General features: G+C 45.4%; 1 protein-coding gene across 1 annotated transcript in view; it reads right to left on the bottom strand.

Moving 5' to 3' along the window:
* The window catches only part of kif19 (kinesin family member 19), a 241,009-nt gene that overhangs the window by 5,491 nt on the left and 218,568 nt on the right, over positions 1–16,950 (bottom strand). The window contains exons 15-20 of the mRNA XM_038777686.1: positions 15,209–15,372; positions 9,835–9,940; positions 9,100–9,226; positions 7,488–7,909; positions 6,361–6,514; positions 4,949–5,053 (exon numbers count right to left, since the gene is read on the bottom strand). Coding sequence (XP_038633614.1) covers positions 4,949–5,053; positions 6,361–6,514; positions 7,488–7,909; positions 9,100–9,226; positions 9,835–9,940; positions 15,209–15,372 — 1,078 coding nt within the window. The remainder of the gene's footprint in view (positions 1–4,948; positions 5,054–6,360; positions 6,515–7,487; positions 7,910–9,099; positions 9,227–9,834; positions 9,941–15,208; positions 15,373–16,950) is intronic.

The raw sequence follows: 16,950 nt of genomic DNA, 5'->3' as shown, positions 1-16,950 counted from the left end.
CTCTTCGCAAATCTCACGGCTAACTGCAAACCCGTAGCCACTCGCAGCAGGTGGTATAGCCTGCAGGACAGGGTATTTATTAGAGCCGAAGTCATAGAGGCCAGTAATAGCCCCTGGAGAGCTCAGGTGGTGGTCGTCAAGACCGGGGAAAAGTTCCGGATGGTGGTTAATTACAGCCAGACCACTAACCGGTTCACGCACCTCGATGTGTACCCCCTCCCCCGAATTGCAGACATGGTCAACCAGATCGCCCAGTACCGCATATTCTCCAAGGTGGATCTGAAGTCTGCATACCACCAGCTCTCAATCTGCCCGGAGGACCGCCACTACACGGCGATCGAGGCAGATGGCCACCTCTTCCATTTCCTCCGGGTTCCCTTGTGCGTCACGATTGGGGTTTTGGTGTTCCAACGAGCGATGGACCGGATGGTGGACCAGTACAGGCTGCGGGCCACTTTTCTGTACCTGGATAACATCACCATCTGCGGCCATGACCAGCAGGATCACGATGCCAACCTCCACCGATTTCTCCAAACCGCCCAGAAACTCAACCTCCCAAACAATAAGGAGAAATGCGTTTTCCGCACAACCAGATCCTCGACTATGACCAGAATCCTCGGCTATGTCGTGGAAAATGAGTCCTGGGCCCCGAGCCGGACCGTATGTTCTTACAGCTCCCTCTCCCTCATTGTCCCAGGGCCCTCAAGAGGTGCCTGGGATTCTTCTCCTATTACACCCAGTGGGTCCCCAAGTGTGCGGACAAAGCCCGCCCACTATTTAAGACCACATTCTTCCCACTGTCAGCAGAGGCCCGCCAGGCTTTCAACTGCATCAAGGAGGACATCGCCAAAGCCACCATGCGGATGGTGGATGAATCCGTCCCTTTCCAGGTGGAGAGCAACGCCTCAGAGGTCGCTCTCGCCGCCACTCTGAACCAGGCATGGAGACCAGTAGCCTTCTTCTCCCGAACCCTCGCCGCTTCGGAACTTCGACACTCCTCAGTCGAAAAAAAAGCTCAAGCCATTGTGGAACCGTACGGCACTGGAGGCATTACCTCGCAGGTAGGAGGTTTACCCTCATCACTGACCAGAGATCGGTTGCCCTCATGTTCGACAACTCGCAAAAGGGCAAACTAAAAACGATAAAATCTTGAGGTGGAGGATCGAACTCTCCACCTATAATTATGACATCCTATATCGGCTGGGGAAGCTCAACGAGCCCCCAGATGCCCTGTCCCGCGGCACATGCGCCAGCGCGCAAGACGACCGATTACAGGCTATCCACAATGACCTCTGCCACCCGGGGGTCATCCGGCTCGCCCACTACATCAAAGCCCGAAATCTGCCTTTCTCCATCGAGGAGGTAAAAGCCATCACCAGGGATTGCCCGATCTGCGCGGAGTGCAAACCGCACTTCTATAGACCAGACAAGGCCCACTTGGTAAAGGCTTCCCGGCCCTTTGAACGCCTAAGCATCGATTTCAAAGGGTCACTCCCCTCGACCAATCAAAATGTATACTTCCTCAACGTCATAGACAAATTGTCCCGTTTTCCGTTTGCTATCCCATGCCCCGATATGACCTCCCACGCAGTCATCAGAGCTCTGCACAGTGTCTTCACCCTGTTCGGCTTCCCCAGCTACGTACACAGCGACAGGGGTTTGTCCTTCATGAGCGACGAGCTGCGTCAGTACCTGCTCGTCAAGGGCATCACCTCAAGCAGGACTACCAGCTATAACCCCAGGGGGAACGGGCAGGTAGAAAGGGACAACGCAATGGTCTGGAAGACCTTCCTTCTGACCCTACGGTCCAGGAATCTCCTGATCTCCCACTGGCAGGAGGTTTTCCCCGATGCGCTCCATGCAATGAAGTCCCTCCTGTGCACTGCCACTAACCAGACCCCTCACGAGCGATTATTTGTTTTCCCTAGGAGCACTACCACGGGGGCTACGCTCCAATGTTGGTTGAGGACACCGGGCCCGGTTCTCCTCCGGAAGAACATCCGGACACATAAAACGGACCCACTAGTAGAAAGGGTACTACTGCTACACTCAAACCCACACTACGCCTTTATAGAACACCCCGACGGCCTTCAGGACACCGTTTCCCTCCGGGACCTGGCACCTGCAGGATCCACCACCACCACCACCGCCGAGGTACCCCTCACACTACACCCCTCCCAACCCCCCACGCCCTGCGCCCCCGCGCCTACAGGGTTCCTGCGCCCCCCTTCGCCCGTCAGGAACAAAGCTCTGAATGAACCACCCCCGGAGTCCAACCTCAGATCCACACCGCCCGTCATCACACAGCCATCCGAAGAGGCTGCAACCCTAGTGCTCCGCCGATCCCAACGGACGACTCGACCACCAGACCGGCTCAACCTGTAGACCCGTTACCCCCGCCGGACTTGATTTTTTTTCAGGGGGTGGATGTGGTGAATGTACATTGCTTAATTCACACTGTATAGCATTGTGTCCTTGTGGGCTCTGTCTGTGAGCCGTTGCGCGGCTCTGCCCACAGGGGGAAATGAGGAGCTTGTACAGGGCTCCACCCTTGGCTCTGCCCATGGCCCCTCCCACTACCAGAAGTATAAAGTGCTGCAGCCTTGTGAGTCTGCCCTCAGTTCTTCTGGTCGCAGGCAGGCTCAGTTGTAAGTCTATTAAAGCCACAGTTTACTTCCTCTCGTGTCTCGAGTGAATTGATGGTCACATCAAGTAGACAAAGGTTCTTATAGTCCACAACATTATCCTTTAGCGACCAGCCTCAGCAATCTCCCTTTTGTCATATCCGTCCCTTGATCCTCTCTCAGAAGCCAGGTGATTTGTCTCTGGAACCCATTTATTTTGTTCACTTCAACAGCCTCCTGTCACCCTATTCCCACTTGGAGGAGAAAGTTCCATTTATTTTCCCTTCTTGAACATAACTCATTGTCAATTTGTATTCCCTGATGTTTTGAGTGCTCCACCATGGTGAATAATTTTCTAAAATGTATTTTGTTGGTTTCTTTTCTAACCTGAAACCTTCAATGAAGTCACTTTGAAATTCCCTCTCTTCCAAACAAAAGAAATAGAACTTTGCAGCTAATTAATTGCTTTCTAAACTGCAATCACTGTTACATTGACAAACACAAAAGCCAATGCACACACTGCAAAGTCCCACAACCAGCAATGGGATGAGTAACCAGTTAATCTTTTTTCATCAATTGAATTTTAATATTCAGTATCACCTTTATCTTCTCAAATCTTTCAGCTTCTCCCATAACCATCTCAATGTAATTGTTCTGCCCAAACACCTATCTATTCTATTTCTGGAGTTCTATGGCTGCTCCTCAGATTTAAAGCTCAGTTTAGTATTGTTCGCAAATTTGCCTAGTTTGCACCGAGCTTCAGAGTGAAGTCAGCAATATAAATTGGAGCTAAGTGGGATTTTAATCCTAAGGCACCCGGCCACAACTAGGACTTCTATTCTCCTTGCCATTATCCCAACCAGGACCTGCTCTTCCTCCTCGAACTGGGACCAAACGTTTCTCCATGAAAAACCACCTGCTGTCACTCCCCAAACCTGGACCCGCTGGCAGTCCCTCAACTAGGAGCCAGTGTTATTACCCTAACAACTACCTGCTGTTATTCCCCTTGGTCTCCTAATTAGGTCCTGTTGCTCTCCTGACCAGGACCTGCTCTTTTTCATTCTAGGACCAATTTCTTACCCATTATCACAATATTGCTTACAAAACATCACACACACGACTTTGTTGCAAAATTTGGTTCCAACTCCAACTACAAGTTTGCTGATGACACGCCGTGGTGGATCAGATCTCGAATAATAATGAGTCAGAGTACAGGTGGGAGATAGAGCACCTAGTGGCGTGGTATAACAACAATAATCTCTCCCTCAACATCAGTTGAGGGACTACCAGCAGGTAGTTGTTCAGAGAGTAACAGCGGGTCCCTCAACATCACCAAAACTAAAGAGCTGGTCATTGACTTCAGGAAGCTGAGTATCGGACACACATTTCTGGATCAATGGTGCCACGGTGGAGATTGTTGACAGCTTCAAATTCCTAGGTGTGCAGATCACCAACAATCTGTCCTGGTCCACCCACGTCGGCGCTACAACCAAGAAAGCACAACAGTGCCTATACTTCCTCAGGAAACTAAGGAAATTTAGCATGTCCACATTGACTCTTACCAACGTTTTACTGATGCACCATAGAAGGTATCCTATCTGGCTGCATCACAGCCTGGTATGGCAACTGCTTGGCCCAAGACCGTAAGAAACTTCAGAGAGTCGTGAACACAGCCCAGTCCATCACACAAACCCGCCTCCCATCCATTGCCTCTGTCTACACCTCCCACTGCTTTGGGAATGTGTGCAGAATAATCAAAGACTCGTCCTACCTGGGTTATTCTCTCTTCCAACCTCTTCCGTCTGGCAGGAGTTACAAAAGTCTGAGAACACGCACTAACGGGTTCAAAAACAGCTTCTTCCCTGCTGTTACCAGACTCTTGAATGGACTGAACTGATCTCTTCACACACCTTCTCTACTGAGTAGTACTACACTCTGTATGCTTCACTTGATGCCTGTGTGTATGTATTTACATTGTGTATTCATGTATGTTCTATGTATGGACTGTACACTGAACAGTACTTTTACTGTACCTTGGTACATGTGACAATAAATCAAATCCAATCTAAATTCAATCCAACCAAATAAAACGTCCAAGGTATGACCTCTTATTATTAAGTGATTTCCAATCATTTGCTTTCAGTTTGCAACATCTACAGAATTGTACATACAGTACATGACCTGGGCTAATTTCTACTCAATTAAACTAACAAAATAATACCAATTTGTTTATAAAGCAGTTGCTGCATTTCTATGTAACATAAATATATTGTATTTCTATTGGTTACTTAGTCTAGTGATCCCACAAAGCTTTCTATTCTCACCTCGGACTTTCTTCTGTACAGCCATCCCTCTCCCATTGGCATGTCTCTGATAGATGGTGCTGGGTGGTGTGCTGACTATCTCCAACATCTGCAGGTCACTCTCTCCTACACAAAGCAACACAGACAGGCAACCTATTTTAGTTGTACATACGAATGCGAAATAACATTGAAAAAAATGTATGACGATATAGTGGATAGCTACTGGAAGAACTGCTAAAACATATTTTTGGTTTAAGTCAACTTTTGTATAATTTCCATAAAACAATATATTGCAGAAGATAGCATTTTATATGTAAATGTTTAGCTGAATCTTCCCTTCCTAATGCTGATTGGGAGATCCAAAGTGGAGGATTATGGGGCAGCAATTTTAAATATAGCTGCTGATTCCTGATGGACACCATTTTCCCTGGAATGGGAAGCAGAACAAGGTCACAACTCGACGGGTTCGATTCCTGGCTTGGGTGACTTGTCTGTGCAGAGTCTGCATGTTCTGTCCGTGTCTGCGTGGGTTTCCTCCGGGTGCTCCGGTTTCCTCCCACAAGTCCCAAAAGACGTGCTTCTTTGGTGAATTGGACATTCTGAATTCTCTCTCAGTGTACCCGAACAGGCACAGTAGTGTGGTGACTAGGGTTTTTTCACAGTAACTTGTAACTCACAAGCCTACTTGTGACACTAATACCAGCCTCCCCGAACAGGCGCCAGAATGTGGCGACTAGGGGCTTTTCACAGTAACTTCATTTGAAGCCCACTTGTGACAATAAGAGATTTTCAGTTTCATTTCATCATAATAAAGATTATTATTATTACAAACGCAGATTGGGTGACTGCTTTGTGGAACACTTTCATTCAGCAGCAAGCACGATCCCAACTTTCCTGTTGTTTGCCATTTTAACTCAGCACCTTGCTATCATTCCCACTTGTCCATCCTTGCGCCTGCTGCAATGCCCCAGTGAAGCCCGGCGCTAGCTAGATGAGCAGCATCTCATCTTTCGGTTGGGCACGTTGCAGCCCTTGGGACTTCACGTTCAGTTTGGCAGCTTTCAATTTTGGCCTTTCCCCTCCATCTTAATCTCCCCTTTTTAAAATATCCCATACATCTATTGCCTCCATGTAAATTCCATTCCCTTATCCTCCCACACCAGGCCATCCGTCTTTTGTTCTTAAAGTTGCTACTTTTTTTTGCAATCTCTCACAGCTACAGTTTAATATCTAACACATTTTCCCTCTCTTTAGTTCTGATGAAGAGCCAAGAGGACTCGAAACGTTAACTGCTTTCTCGCCTTACAGATGCTGCCAGACCTGCTGAGTTTTTCCTGCATCCTCTATTCTTGTTTCAGATTCCAATATCTGCCGTATTTTGCTTATGTCAAGGCTGGTTTTGTGCCTATCCTCACGATGACTGTCACACTCACCTGCATAATGGCTGATTGGGAATTTTACTTTCCCGGGTGCATGTGTTGGTTTTCCATGTGTCCGTAACTGAGATTGGCCATTCACATTAAATCTATTATCTGAAATACTCTCCAATGGCTGGAATCGGGATGAAACATTCTTAGGATGGGGTAACTGGGAACATAGTAAGAAAATCCGGTTTTTACAAATGGTAAACAATGAAAAATTGCATTAAAGCAGGATATAAAATACATAAAAAGACAATGGTAGGACAATATGAATCAGGCTTTGAGATTTAATCTGTTGGAGACACATGGTGACATAAATTTATTGTCCTCACAATTACCAAAAGCATTTTACTCTAATCTCAATTATCTTAAAAATCAAACTATTATCTTTCTTTGCAGCATTGTATATGAAATATGACTGAATTCGCTGACAACTCTGGGTTCCATTGAGAGGGAGGTATTTTTCCACAGAGAGTATGGTGGAAATAGCCTTGATTGGAAGATATTGTGAAAGCACAGATCTGTGTAAAATCTATTATTTTAATATTTGAACACCAATCGCAGATTGGCATTGTTGCTATGGAAATGCAGTGTCTACATTCAGAATGTTAAATGGTGATGTTGAAATGTGGATTGCACAGAGTTTATTCAGTTTACAACATAACTAAAATAAAAATCCAACCTCACAAACAAAATTAATTCCTTAAGTGGTCATACCAAACATAGATTGATGCCGATTGTATCACAGAGATTCCCTAATGGGTTGGTAATACCTAACACTAAATGTTGAAAGGGTGTATTTCAGGGGGTGGTTTAGCTCACAGGGCTAATCGCTGGCTTTTAAAGCAAACCAAGCAGGCCAGCAGCATGGTTCGATTCCCGTACCAGCCTCCCCGGACAGGCGCTGGAATGTGGCGACTAGGGGCTTTTCACAGTAACATCATTGAAGCCTACTCGTGACAATAAGCGATTTTCATTTCTGTCAAGACGTCATATTTCTGTCCCAGACACTAATCTATTTAAATTGTTATTGATGGCATTTCATTTGAGCCAGAAGTTTTGAGCCAACAAATTTGTAATCAGAAAACAAGGGTAAAGAATACATTTTATTTCACTCCTGCAAAAAACAAAATACCAACCCCTTGACCATTGACTTCAAAAGACCTTGATCTTCTTTTCTTCCGTTTGGTTTCTAATGTCTCCTCTTTTCTACTGGTCTTTTTGTTTTCCTTTTTATAAGATTGAGACCACCTATTGGGAGGTTCTTCCTCGTTATGTTGTACATGCTTGATCATCTCACCAGTACTGGTGGATAGATTGTCCTCACTCACTGCATGCTTCATAACTTGACCTTGCTGGTGCCTGTACAGCGTCAGTGGGGGCCCAGGAATGCCTCTATAAAATGATTCTTCATTTTCCTTCATCGAATGCAGGGAAATACTCGTTTTCTCCTTCATGGGTTCCAGAATGTGTAGCCTGTTGTCACTTTCCAGAACTTTTGAGCGTCGCCTCGCTGCTTTGACTGCGATGTTCTTGGTGCCTGTCAACATCTTCTTGCGTTCTATTAAAAATTGAATTTGTTTAATTATTTCATTATAGTTGTCAAGGCAATATTTGCAATTTACTCTCAAAGTACATGACATTCGGAATGCAAGGGGTAGCAATATTTGGAGAGATAATGAGTTGGACTTTCCTTCAGGGCAATTCCGGTTGGGAGAGGTTAAGGGCAAGGATTCTTACACTGGCAGGTTCCAAGCAGAATCTTGCACAATGGAGAGAGCCAGCTTTTGCCATCTTGCAAAATTAAACCATGTGGCACTGCATCACCAGAAAGGAAATGGAGCCAAAAAGAAAGGGGGTAGAAGTCTTCCGAATATTAAATAATTCCATCAAGGAAGAAGAATCAACATCGAGGGACCGACCATGAGGAGCCGACAGTAGAGCGTTTTGGCCAACTTGCTAATACTGCCCCAGCAAGTTCTACCACCAACCCTCTTCTGATTGAACTGTCACTGACACCCCTGGCAAGGAGGCAGACAAACCTGTCAGTTTTCCAAGCATTGCAGCCTGTCATTGCTTAATTGCGGTGGGACAATCAAGGGGCAGATGATTGAGACTCCTGCTTGTTGGGAGCCCGATAGAAATGTCCACATGTGCACATTATCAGAGGTGGGTAGCTCATAATAGTCCTCCCTCCCACTCTTTGCTGCTCCCTGCTGACATCTTGTGGTAGGAATGGAGGACGATCTGTATAATCCTTTTCATCCTTCAACTGAGTCAGGGCATCAGATACCCAGAGGAAAGGGAGAGGTTGCTCGATGCCAACTGTTATAACCTGCCTGCTCACCATTGGCTGGGGACTAATGTAAATCCCACAGTCCTTTGGGAGTATGAACTTCCCCAATGAGAGGGGGGGGGGGGGGGGGGGGGGGGGGGGGGGGGCGGAAAAATTATTAGCAGACTCCCTGCATAAATAAAGCTGGCCAGCTTGGAACCGGCTCGGGGAGAGTGAGCAGCAAAGGAGTTGTTGCTGATGTTGTGTATATATGTTATTGTAAATAAATGTCATTTATTTCTATCCTTCAACTCGTGCTGGATTCTTCGTGGCCCTCACAAAACCAACCCTCTCCATCTCTGCATTCAACCATCTCGCAACATTGCCCAGTGAGAGAACCATTCACTTGGTTCAACCATGAAGGAGTAGTCAAAAAAAACATCATGACTACAAAATTCTACATCAAGTCTACATACCTTTGAGGAACTCTGTTTGGGTGTGTCGATTGTCTGCAAAGTTTTCACTGCTGTCAGGTGACGAGTTGAAATGGCTACTGGAGCTGCTCATCTCACTAAAGCTCACCAGACTCTCCTGTTGATTTGTCTGAAGGAAGATGTGTTATGGAACAGTTAAAATCTTCAACCTTTAAGTAGCCTCTTGCTTGTGTCACTTTATTACTGAGTAGGATCCATAAAACAAGTAGCAATTTAGAGAAGCTTGCTCAGCTAAATGCTCACAAGAAAGAGGAATTAAATTATTCAATTAAATTAAATTCCTCAAAAAAAGAGTTAGCAAAGATAACAAAGAAGTGGAGTCGGCTCTCTGAGCCAATCGGTGTATTCATGACACTATGTTCCTTTGTGATATACAGGTGTATTTTACTGCCTGCTAATTTTAGCAAGAAAGTAGACTTGAGTATGAACTGGAGAATACCATGGTAACAATATTTCCGTCATAGCAACCACTTCATACTCATATCTACATCAACACTAAATTAGTGGATGTGAGAAAATATAGGCCTTGATCAGTAAAAGGTATGTATTGTATTTTTGGAGTACGTACAGATTAATTCCTGCCATGCCCAAATAACGTCTGGGAACATGACCCTAATGTACTCATGAGTGCTTCTATGGGTTTCTGGGAATGTGGTTTTGAAATTGACATGTTCCGAGTGGGCAGCATTCCAGATTCTGACACAAACACCAACTCACCTCTTGGTTTAACATTCCATTCACGTGGATTGGAGGTGGTGTCATCACGGTTGAACTCTTTCTCTGTTGACAATGTGGGCTGGTTTTAAACATTCGGTTATTATCACTGGTGTGTCAAAAGAACAACATTGAAATGAGTAAAGTAATGAGGCAAATTTGTCACTGTTGTATTGATAAGTCAAACAGGTATCGCATATTCCTGTGTAAAAGTTGATCTCATGCAAGAGTTGACGCATGATTTTTGGCATAAAAGTTTCACATTTTTTAGTTACCTCCTGTAAAAGTCAATTCAGGGATCAAAGCCCAGAAATTTCAGAATCACAATATAATCCCGGAGGTGTTTACGATTGTTTAGGATGTAAATTGGCGAAGTGCATTTCATGACTTTCATGTTTGGAGCGAGTCTTCAAATGAGCTGGTTAGATGGCTGTGCCTCCTTGACTCTTTTTAAATGCCGTTTTAGAAGTTAATTATTAGATTTAATTGTAAAGGCAACAATTGAAAGTAAGCCTTTGACTTTGTACTTTCGTTGATGGAGCAACTTTTACTTTGGATTTTACTCAAGATTTTGCTTCGGTCTTTGCTTCATGTTGTGTGGGCCCAAATCAATCATGAACGCCAACTCCTTGAAAATATGAATCATGAAAAAGTTGACCCTTCAATTTTTGCCAAAAACGGTTAGTTTTCAAATTGGACTTTTACATGGGTATATTTGGTAATGCAGGTAATCATCTAAAGACCGAGAATGAGTCCAGGTGCACGGAGCCTGTCAAAGCTATTACAAAAACAAGAAGAAAAATGAATGAAAATATAAGTAAAAATCTGTAGAACCTGAACAAATAAATAGCACATTCACTTGCAGACTGTTAAGGACTGCATTTTTCCATGTTTTTAACATTCTATACCAGGTTTGTTCAATCTTTTTACGTGAGGGGCCAGATTTCAATTTCTTTCTCACTCTAGGGGCCGTGAGCAAATTTTGGAAAGAGACGGTTTGGCACAACATTAAAAAAGAAATTTCAAAAAAAAGTTGACGTATGAAAAGAAACAACTTGCTGAGTAGAAAAAAACGTTTAAATAATTAATATATATTTCTAAATGTGTAATAAATAAAAATGAGTATTAGAGTGTGGAAGGGTAAAAGTGTCTGTGTCGGCTTACTCCCAATCCCAGGTGCTCGCTCACTCACCACACACCCTGCGCGCTCACGCGCATCCCTCAGACATCAAGAAGCCCGAGCAAAACTAGAGTCTATGGGAATCAGGGGGGGAAACCCTCCACATACTTAGCACAAAGGAAGATGGTTGGAGGTCAATCATCTCAGATCCAGGACATCACTGCAGGAGCTCCTCAGGTTAGTGTCCTCGGCCTAACCATCTTCAGCTGCTTTAACAATGACCTCCCTTCCATCATAAGGTCAGTAGTGGGGATGTTCACTGATGACTGCACAATGTTCAGCACCATTCACGACTCCTCAGATACTGAAATAGTCTATTTCCAAATGTAAGACCTGGATAATATCCAGGTTTGGGCTGACAAGTGACAAGTAACATTTGCGCCACACACGTGCCAGACAATGACCATCTCCAACAAGAGAGTATCTAACCATCGCCTCTTGATATTCAACGGCATTACCATTGCTGAAACCCCCACTGCCAATATCTTGCGAGTTATGATCGACTAGAAACTGAACTGGACTAGCCATATAAATACCAGGCTACAAGAGCAGGTCACAGGCTAGGGTTAACTTACAACCCTACTCCCCAAAGCCTATTCACTATCTACAAGGCACAAGTCAGAAGTGTGAAGGAATACGCTCCACTTGCCTGGATGAATGCAGCTCCAACAACACTCAAGAAACTCGACATCCTCCAGGTCAAAGCAGCCTGCTTGACTGGTATCCTTACACAAACATTCAAACCCTCTCATGGATTAACATTGGCAGCAGTGTGCACTATCTACGAGATGCACTACTGGAACTGATCAAGGCTCCTTAGGCAGCACCTTCCAAAACCATGACAGCTACCATCTAGAAGGGCGAGGACAGTAGATACCTGTAGTTCCCCTCCAAGTCACTCATCATCCCAACTTGGAAATATATCGCCATTCCTTCACTGTCTCCTGGTCAATATCCTCCCTAACAGCACTGTGGGTGTACAGGACGCCCGCATCCCGTAAAATGGATTGAAAAAAAAAACACGCGCACACACACACAAATTACTCGCTCACCCACTCTCCCCACTCACTCACCCTCCCTCCCTGACCCTTACTCACCTCCGGGGGGGGGGTTGCTGGAGAAGCAGAAACTGGGGAAAACGGCAAGAACTGGCTGAAAGTGAGGAGAGAGCAGGGGAACGCATGGCAGATAGAGGCCCCATGAGCCCCGCAGCCTCTCCATCTCCACATACTCACAGCTGCTGATGTTCGCTGCTCCGCAAATCTCATCCTCTTTCTTTCCCAGGTTTAGGAATCTTCAACTTCACTAACCCGTCTTAAAGGTATTTTGAACAATGGTTCTGGGGGCCACATAGGGAAAGGCTACAATCTGGCCCATGGGTGGACAAGTCCTATATGGCTTGGAATGCAAGGCAGATGAGCTCTAACACTAAGAAGGACTGTGAAGAATTGCACACAGTAGTAATGGGGTAAATAAATATATTGATAATGGCCTATCTGCGCTGTAACATTTTGGGGTTGCCTCTGCACAAAATATATTTTACTGTGATTATGGTTAGGGAAGTTTCAATTTTGGCCAGCAAGCCATGAATCTCTCTCTCTGCAGACTTTTCCACAACCTTTCATTCGACTTATTTCTACTGACGCCAAGGTCAACTTGTGCTGATGGAAAAGAATAAAGGTCCATTTCGAAAGCTGGTCGGAGATGTAGGTTGTAGCATCCAGAGCTATTGCTTTGTTCAAGAATTCTAGATCTTGTCCCCCACAGAGCTAAATCGCTGGCTTTGAAAGCAGACCAAGCAGGCCAGCAGCACGGTTCGATTCCCGTAACTGCCTCCCCGAACAGGTGCCGGAATGTGGCGACTAGGGGCTTTTCACAGTAACTTCATTGAAGCCTACTCGTGACAATAAGCGATTTTCATTTTTTTTCATTTCAATCAACTACTATTTTAGATTCATACAAAAGCAAATGCTATAGAGGCAGCAAATTTGAAATTAAAAAGGGGAAGTGCTGCACGCACAGTGCAGATCTGGCAGCATTTGTGGAGAAACAGAACAAAAAAAGTTGGAGATGCAATAGGTTTATAGCAAGTGCAGAGGCAGGGAAAGGGTAGTGGGGGGGGGGGGGGGTGTGGGGGGGAGGTGCGGGTTGGAGGAGGAGTGCTGTGATATGGTGGAAGGCAGAAGAGATTAAACCACAAAACAGAATGATGGCACAAGTCGAAGGCAAGTGGCATTGGGACATGTAAAGAAACAAACAACTGATCAGTCACAAACTCATGGAATGATGGAGCAGGTTTGAGGGGCTGTGGCCTTGTTTCTAGTTTTCTAAAAGATCTGCCTAGATAATAATAATAATGTATTATCGTTATTGTCACAAGTAGGCTTACATTAACACTGCAATGAAGTTACTGTGAAAAGCCCCCAGTCGCCACATTCCGGCGCCTGTTCAGGTACGCAGAAGGAGAATTCAGAATGTCCAATTCACCTAACAGCACATCTTTCGAGAGTTGTGGAAGGAAACTGGAGCCCCGGGCGGAAACCCACGCAGACCCAGGGAGAACATGCAGACTTTGCATAGACAGTGACCCAAGCCGGGAATCGAACCTGGGACCCTGGTGCTGTGAAGCACTAGTGCTAACCACTGTGCTACCGTGCTGCCCTATAGAGGAGGTGTAAATGAGAAAATCTGAATGATTTCTAACACCTGCCATCCAAAGATAAATAAAACCCACAGAATATAAACATGCTCAACATAAGCTAGTGGAGCAGAGGGCAGCACGGTGGCGCAGTGGGTTAGCACTGCGGCCTCATGGCGCCGAGGTCCCAGGGTCAATCCCGGCTCTGGGTCACTGTCCGTGTGGAGCTTGCACATTCTTCCCCTGTATGTGCGAGTTTCGCCCCCACAACCCAAAGGTGTGCAGGTTAGGTGGATTGGCCACGCTAAATTGCCCCTTAATTGGAAAAAATGATTTGGGTACACTAAATTTAAAAAACACATAAGCAAGTGGAGCAGTACCTCAGCTATTGGTAGACACTTTACATCCCCCTGGACTCAACATCGAGTTGAAAACTTTTAAATACTTACTCTTGATTTTGTGTTCATTTTTGGATAGAATCTATTGGTAGTGATTCTGCATTTCCTATTTACACCTACTCTCGAAGCAACTTTTGTTTCTCTCCCTGTCCTATTCCCATCCCACTTTTGCCTTTCCCCATCGGCATCAATTCTTCCCAATAAAAGTTACATTTTGCCACCAGCAGGGAACCGGAGTGTTTCCTGCTGGCATTGGCAATGCTACTGAGGTGGGACTCAATGACACTTAGTAACTCTTTTGCAGAGGGCGGGTTTTGCGCTGACCTTGAGAGGGGCGGTGTCTACATTCGCTGACAGGACCCACTGCACAGGATCGGGGTGCCATTTTTAAAGGGCGATCTGATCTCAGAATAATACTGCAATCCCCCCCAAATCACTGGCAAAGCTCCCCTCTATCCCAAAGTGAATGACACTCTGCATGGGCTTGCCAAATGCCCTCTCTTTCAGGCCCTATCGTTCTCAACTTCACCGATTTTAAGAAGACTTTTGATAGCATCCATCGGCAGTCACTCGTACATCCTGGTAGTATCATCGGCACCCAGCTTGCTGTGGATCACACTAGTTTATACCAGTTCCCACATGCTTTGGCTGCAACACATCACCTGCCCTGCCAATTTTATTCTGTTTTACCATACTAATTAGGTTTCAAATTTTGACAAATGACTCAACTGTTATCTGTAGTTATATCAAGTGACTTAACAAGTTAAGGTATAAATTCATTAGAATATTTACACCTCTCCAGTACCGGTTTAAAGAACTACCTCCATTTAAAGGGATCAAATCTTAAAGTTCACCAACCAATCACCTACCTCCTCATCCAATTAATGCCTTTGAACATTCACCAGCGACCGGAGGGTGAAAGAGAGGTTAAAAATAAACAGTGCCTCCTTCCCTCTCTGCACAGAATTCCCACCAGCAGCAAGTTTTCAAGTTAGCACTCAGGTCTCATCATTTTTACTCTGTACTCCCATTATGGGGAAAAAAATTCTGGCTTGCCGATCTGGCAATAAACTCTTGAGGTAAAGATAATATTTAGGGTTGAAAACATCCAGTTTATCTTGGAGCCTGTACTCTTCTGTGCCTTTATATTCTTAAGATTACCTCTCTGGCTCTGGTACAAGCGGTGGTAGCGCATCTTTGCAATTCTTTCGCCAAGGATAAGGCTTTTCAGATCCAGTTGTTCGCACACTCTCCTGATCAGAGTCCACATCCTGGATCAGCTCTCCGACCTTTAGCCTCTGGGCCACATTAGTGACTGAACCATCCTGCAGGGTCAAACCAAGAAGATAACCAACTTTAAACCCTACACTATTCACAAAGTGCAAAGACCAAAGCAATAAGAAAATGGGTTTCGAACATAAAACATCTTTACTCCACAGACATATGGTGGAGGCACTTTATTTAGCTGTGACCATCAGTTGATTTTATTTTATATGTGGAAAAAAACTGCTGTATTGTACACAAGATAAAATATTTATCTGTTTCGATGTTTCACTCTGGTGTTAACATCTCATTTAAAATAAATGAATTTAAGTTTGCTGACTTACGAACGACTTTGGGTGGTATTAGTTGTATTGATGAGAAACTTGCCCATTAGTTAGAGAAGCAATGAGATAACTGCATTGCTTTTCCAAGGGTGGCCCGACATTGCCAGTCCAATAAGGCACTCACCTGGACACCTTTGGGCCTCAAACTGAGGTAAGTCTCCAGTACATGGAAATCCTGCCCTCAAGAGCTGCCAGGTAATCAGAGGCCGGCAGCGCTTGCAGTACCCACAGCACCACCCTGCCAGGCAATCAGAGGCCGGCAGCGCTTGCAGTACCCACAGCACCACCGGGTGTGGTGGCCACTGCCGGTACAACCCTAAGGCCTTTCACCAGAAATTGTCACTGGAGAGGTAAGTGGGGAGGATGGGTGCTGTGCGGAGGGGGCTGCCAGCGAGGGGAAGGGGGGTGGGTGGGTTTGAATGCAAGGGCAGGGTTGAGGCTTTCATTGACTCTCCTCTTTCTGATGCCATCACCTTTGTTTGGCCACCTTGAACAAGAGAACCCCCCCACCCCCAAACAAATCTGAAACTGTTTGCTGGGCAGTTTTCTGGAAACATAGGAGACACACAAACGTCCAGTTAAATCCCTGGGCCACCATTAAATTCTGATAGGTTAAGGATCATTGGTCTCAGACGGCTTGTTAATGAGCCTAACGGCCTTCCAGCCGTTTGCAGTGGGTTTCCCGTATCAGCAGTTCTCACCCCCATCATGTCCATTCCAGCAAGCACCATTAAATTCAGCCTTCTGTTTCCCTAAAGTGTGCACAGGTCCACCTTTAGGAAGATTGGAGAACTGCTTGTGGTGGCAAGTACAAAATGGTGTCATATCGCAAGGTGATTTTTATTGTTATGGTCCTGTGACACGCTACAGGTGAGAGGGATGCCCATGACAGCAGTGGCAATGATCTGACCCTTGGGCATTTAAAGGCATTGCCATCATTTAATACCCCACCATCAACATCCTGCAGGTTACCACTGGACCAGCCACACATATACAGTGACTTCAAGAGCTGGTCAGAGTTTGGCACTCTGCAGCAAGTGACCCACATTCTCACTTCCAAAGCTCTTCTGCAAACTGTAAGGTGCAAGTCAGGAGCGTGATGGAATATTTTCCAATTGCCTGGATGAGTCCAACAACATTCAAGAAGCTCGATATCATCCAAGATAAAGCAGCTTGCTTGATTGGCAACTCATCTACCACAACAAAATTCGCTCCCTCCTTCACCAGTGCATATTGGCAGGACAGCATACCATCTACAAGATGCACTGCAGCAACTATCAAAGGCTCCTTCAACAG

This window comes from Scyliorhinus canicula, chromosome 18, assembly GCF_902713615.1.
Source record: "Scyliorhinus canicula chromosome 18, sScyCan1.1, whole genome shotgun sequence".
Taxonomy (NCBI): domain Eukaryota; kingdom Metazoa; phylum Chordata; class Chondrichthyes; order Carcharhiniformes; family Scyliorhinidae; genus Scyliorhinus; species Scyliorhinus canicula.
This window is presented reverse-complemented; position numbering and strand designations above follow the sequence as displayed.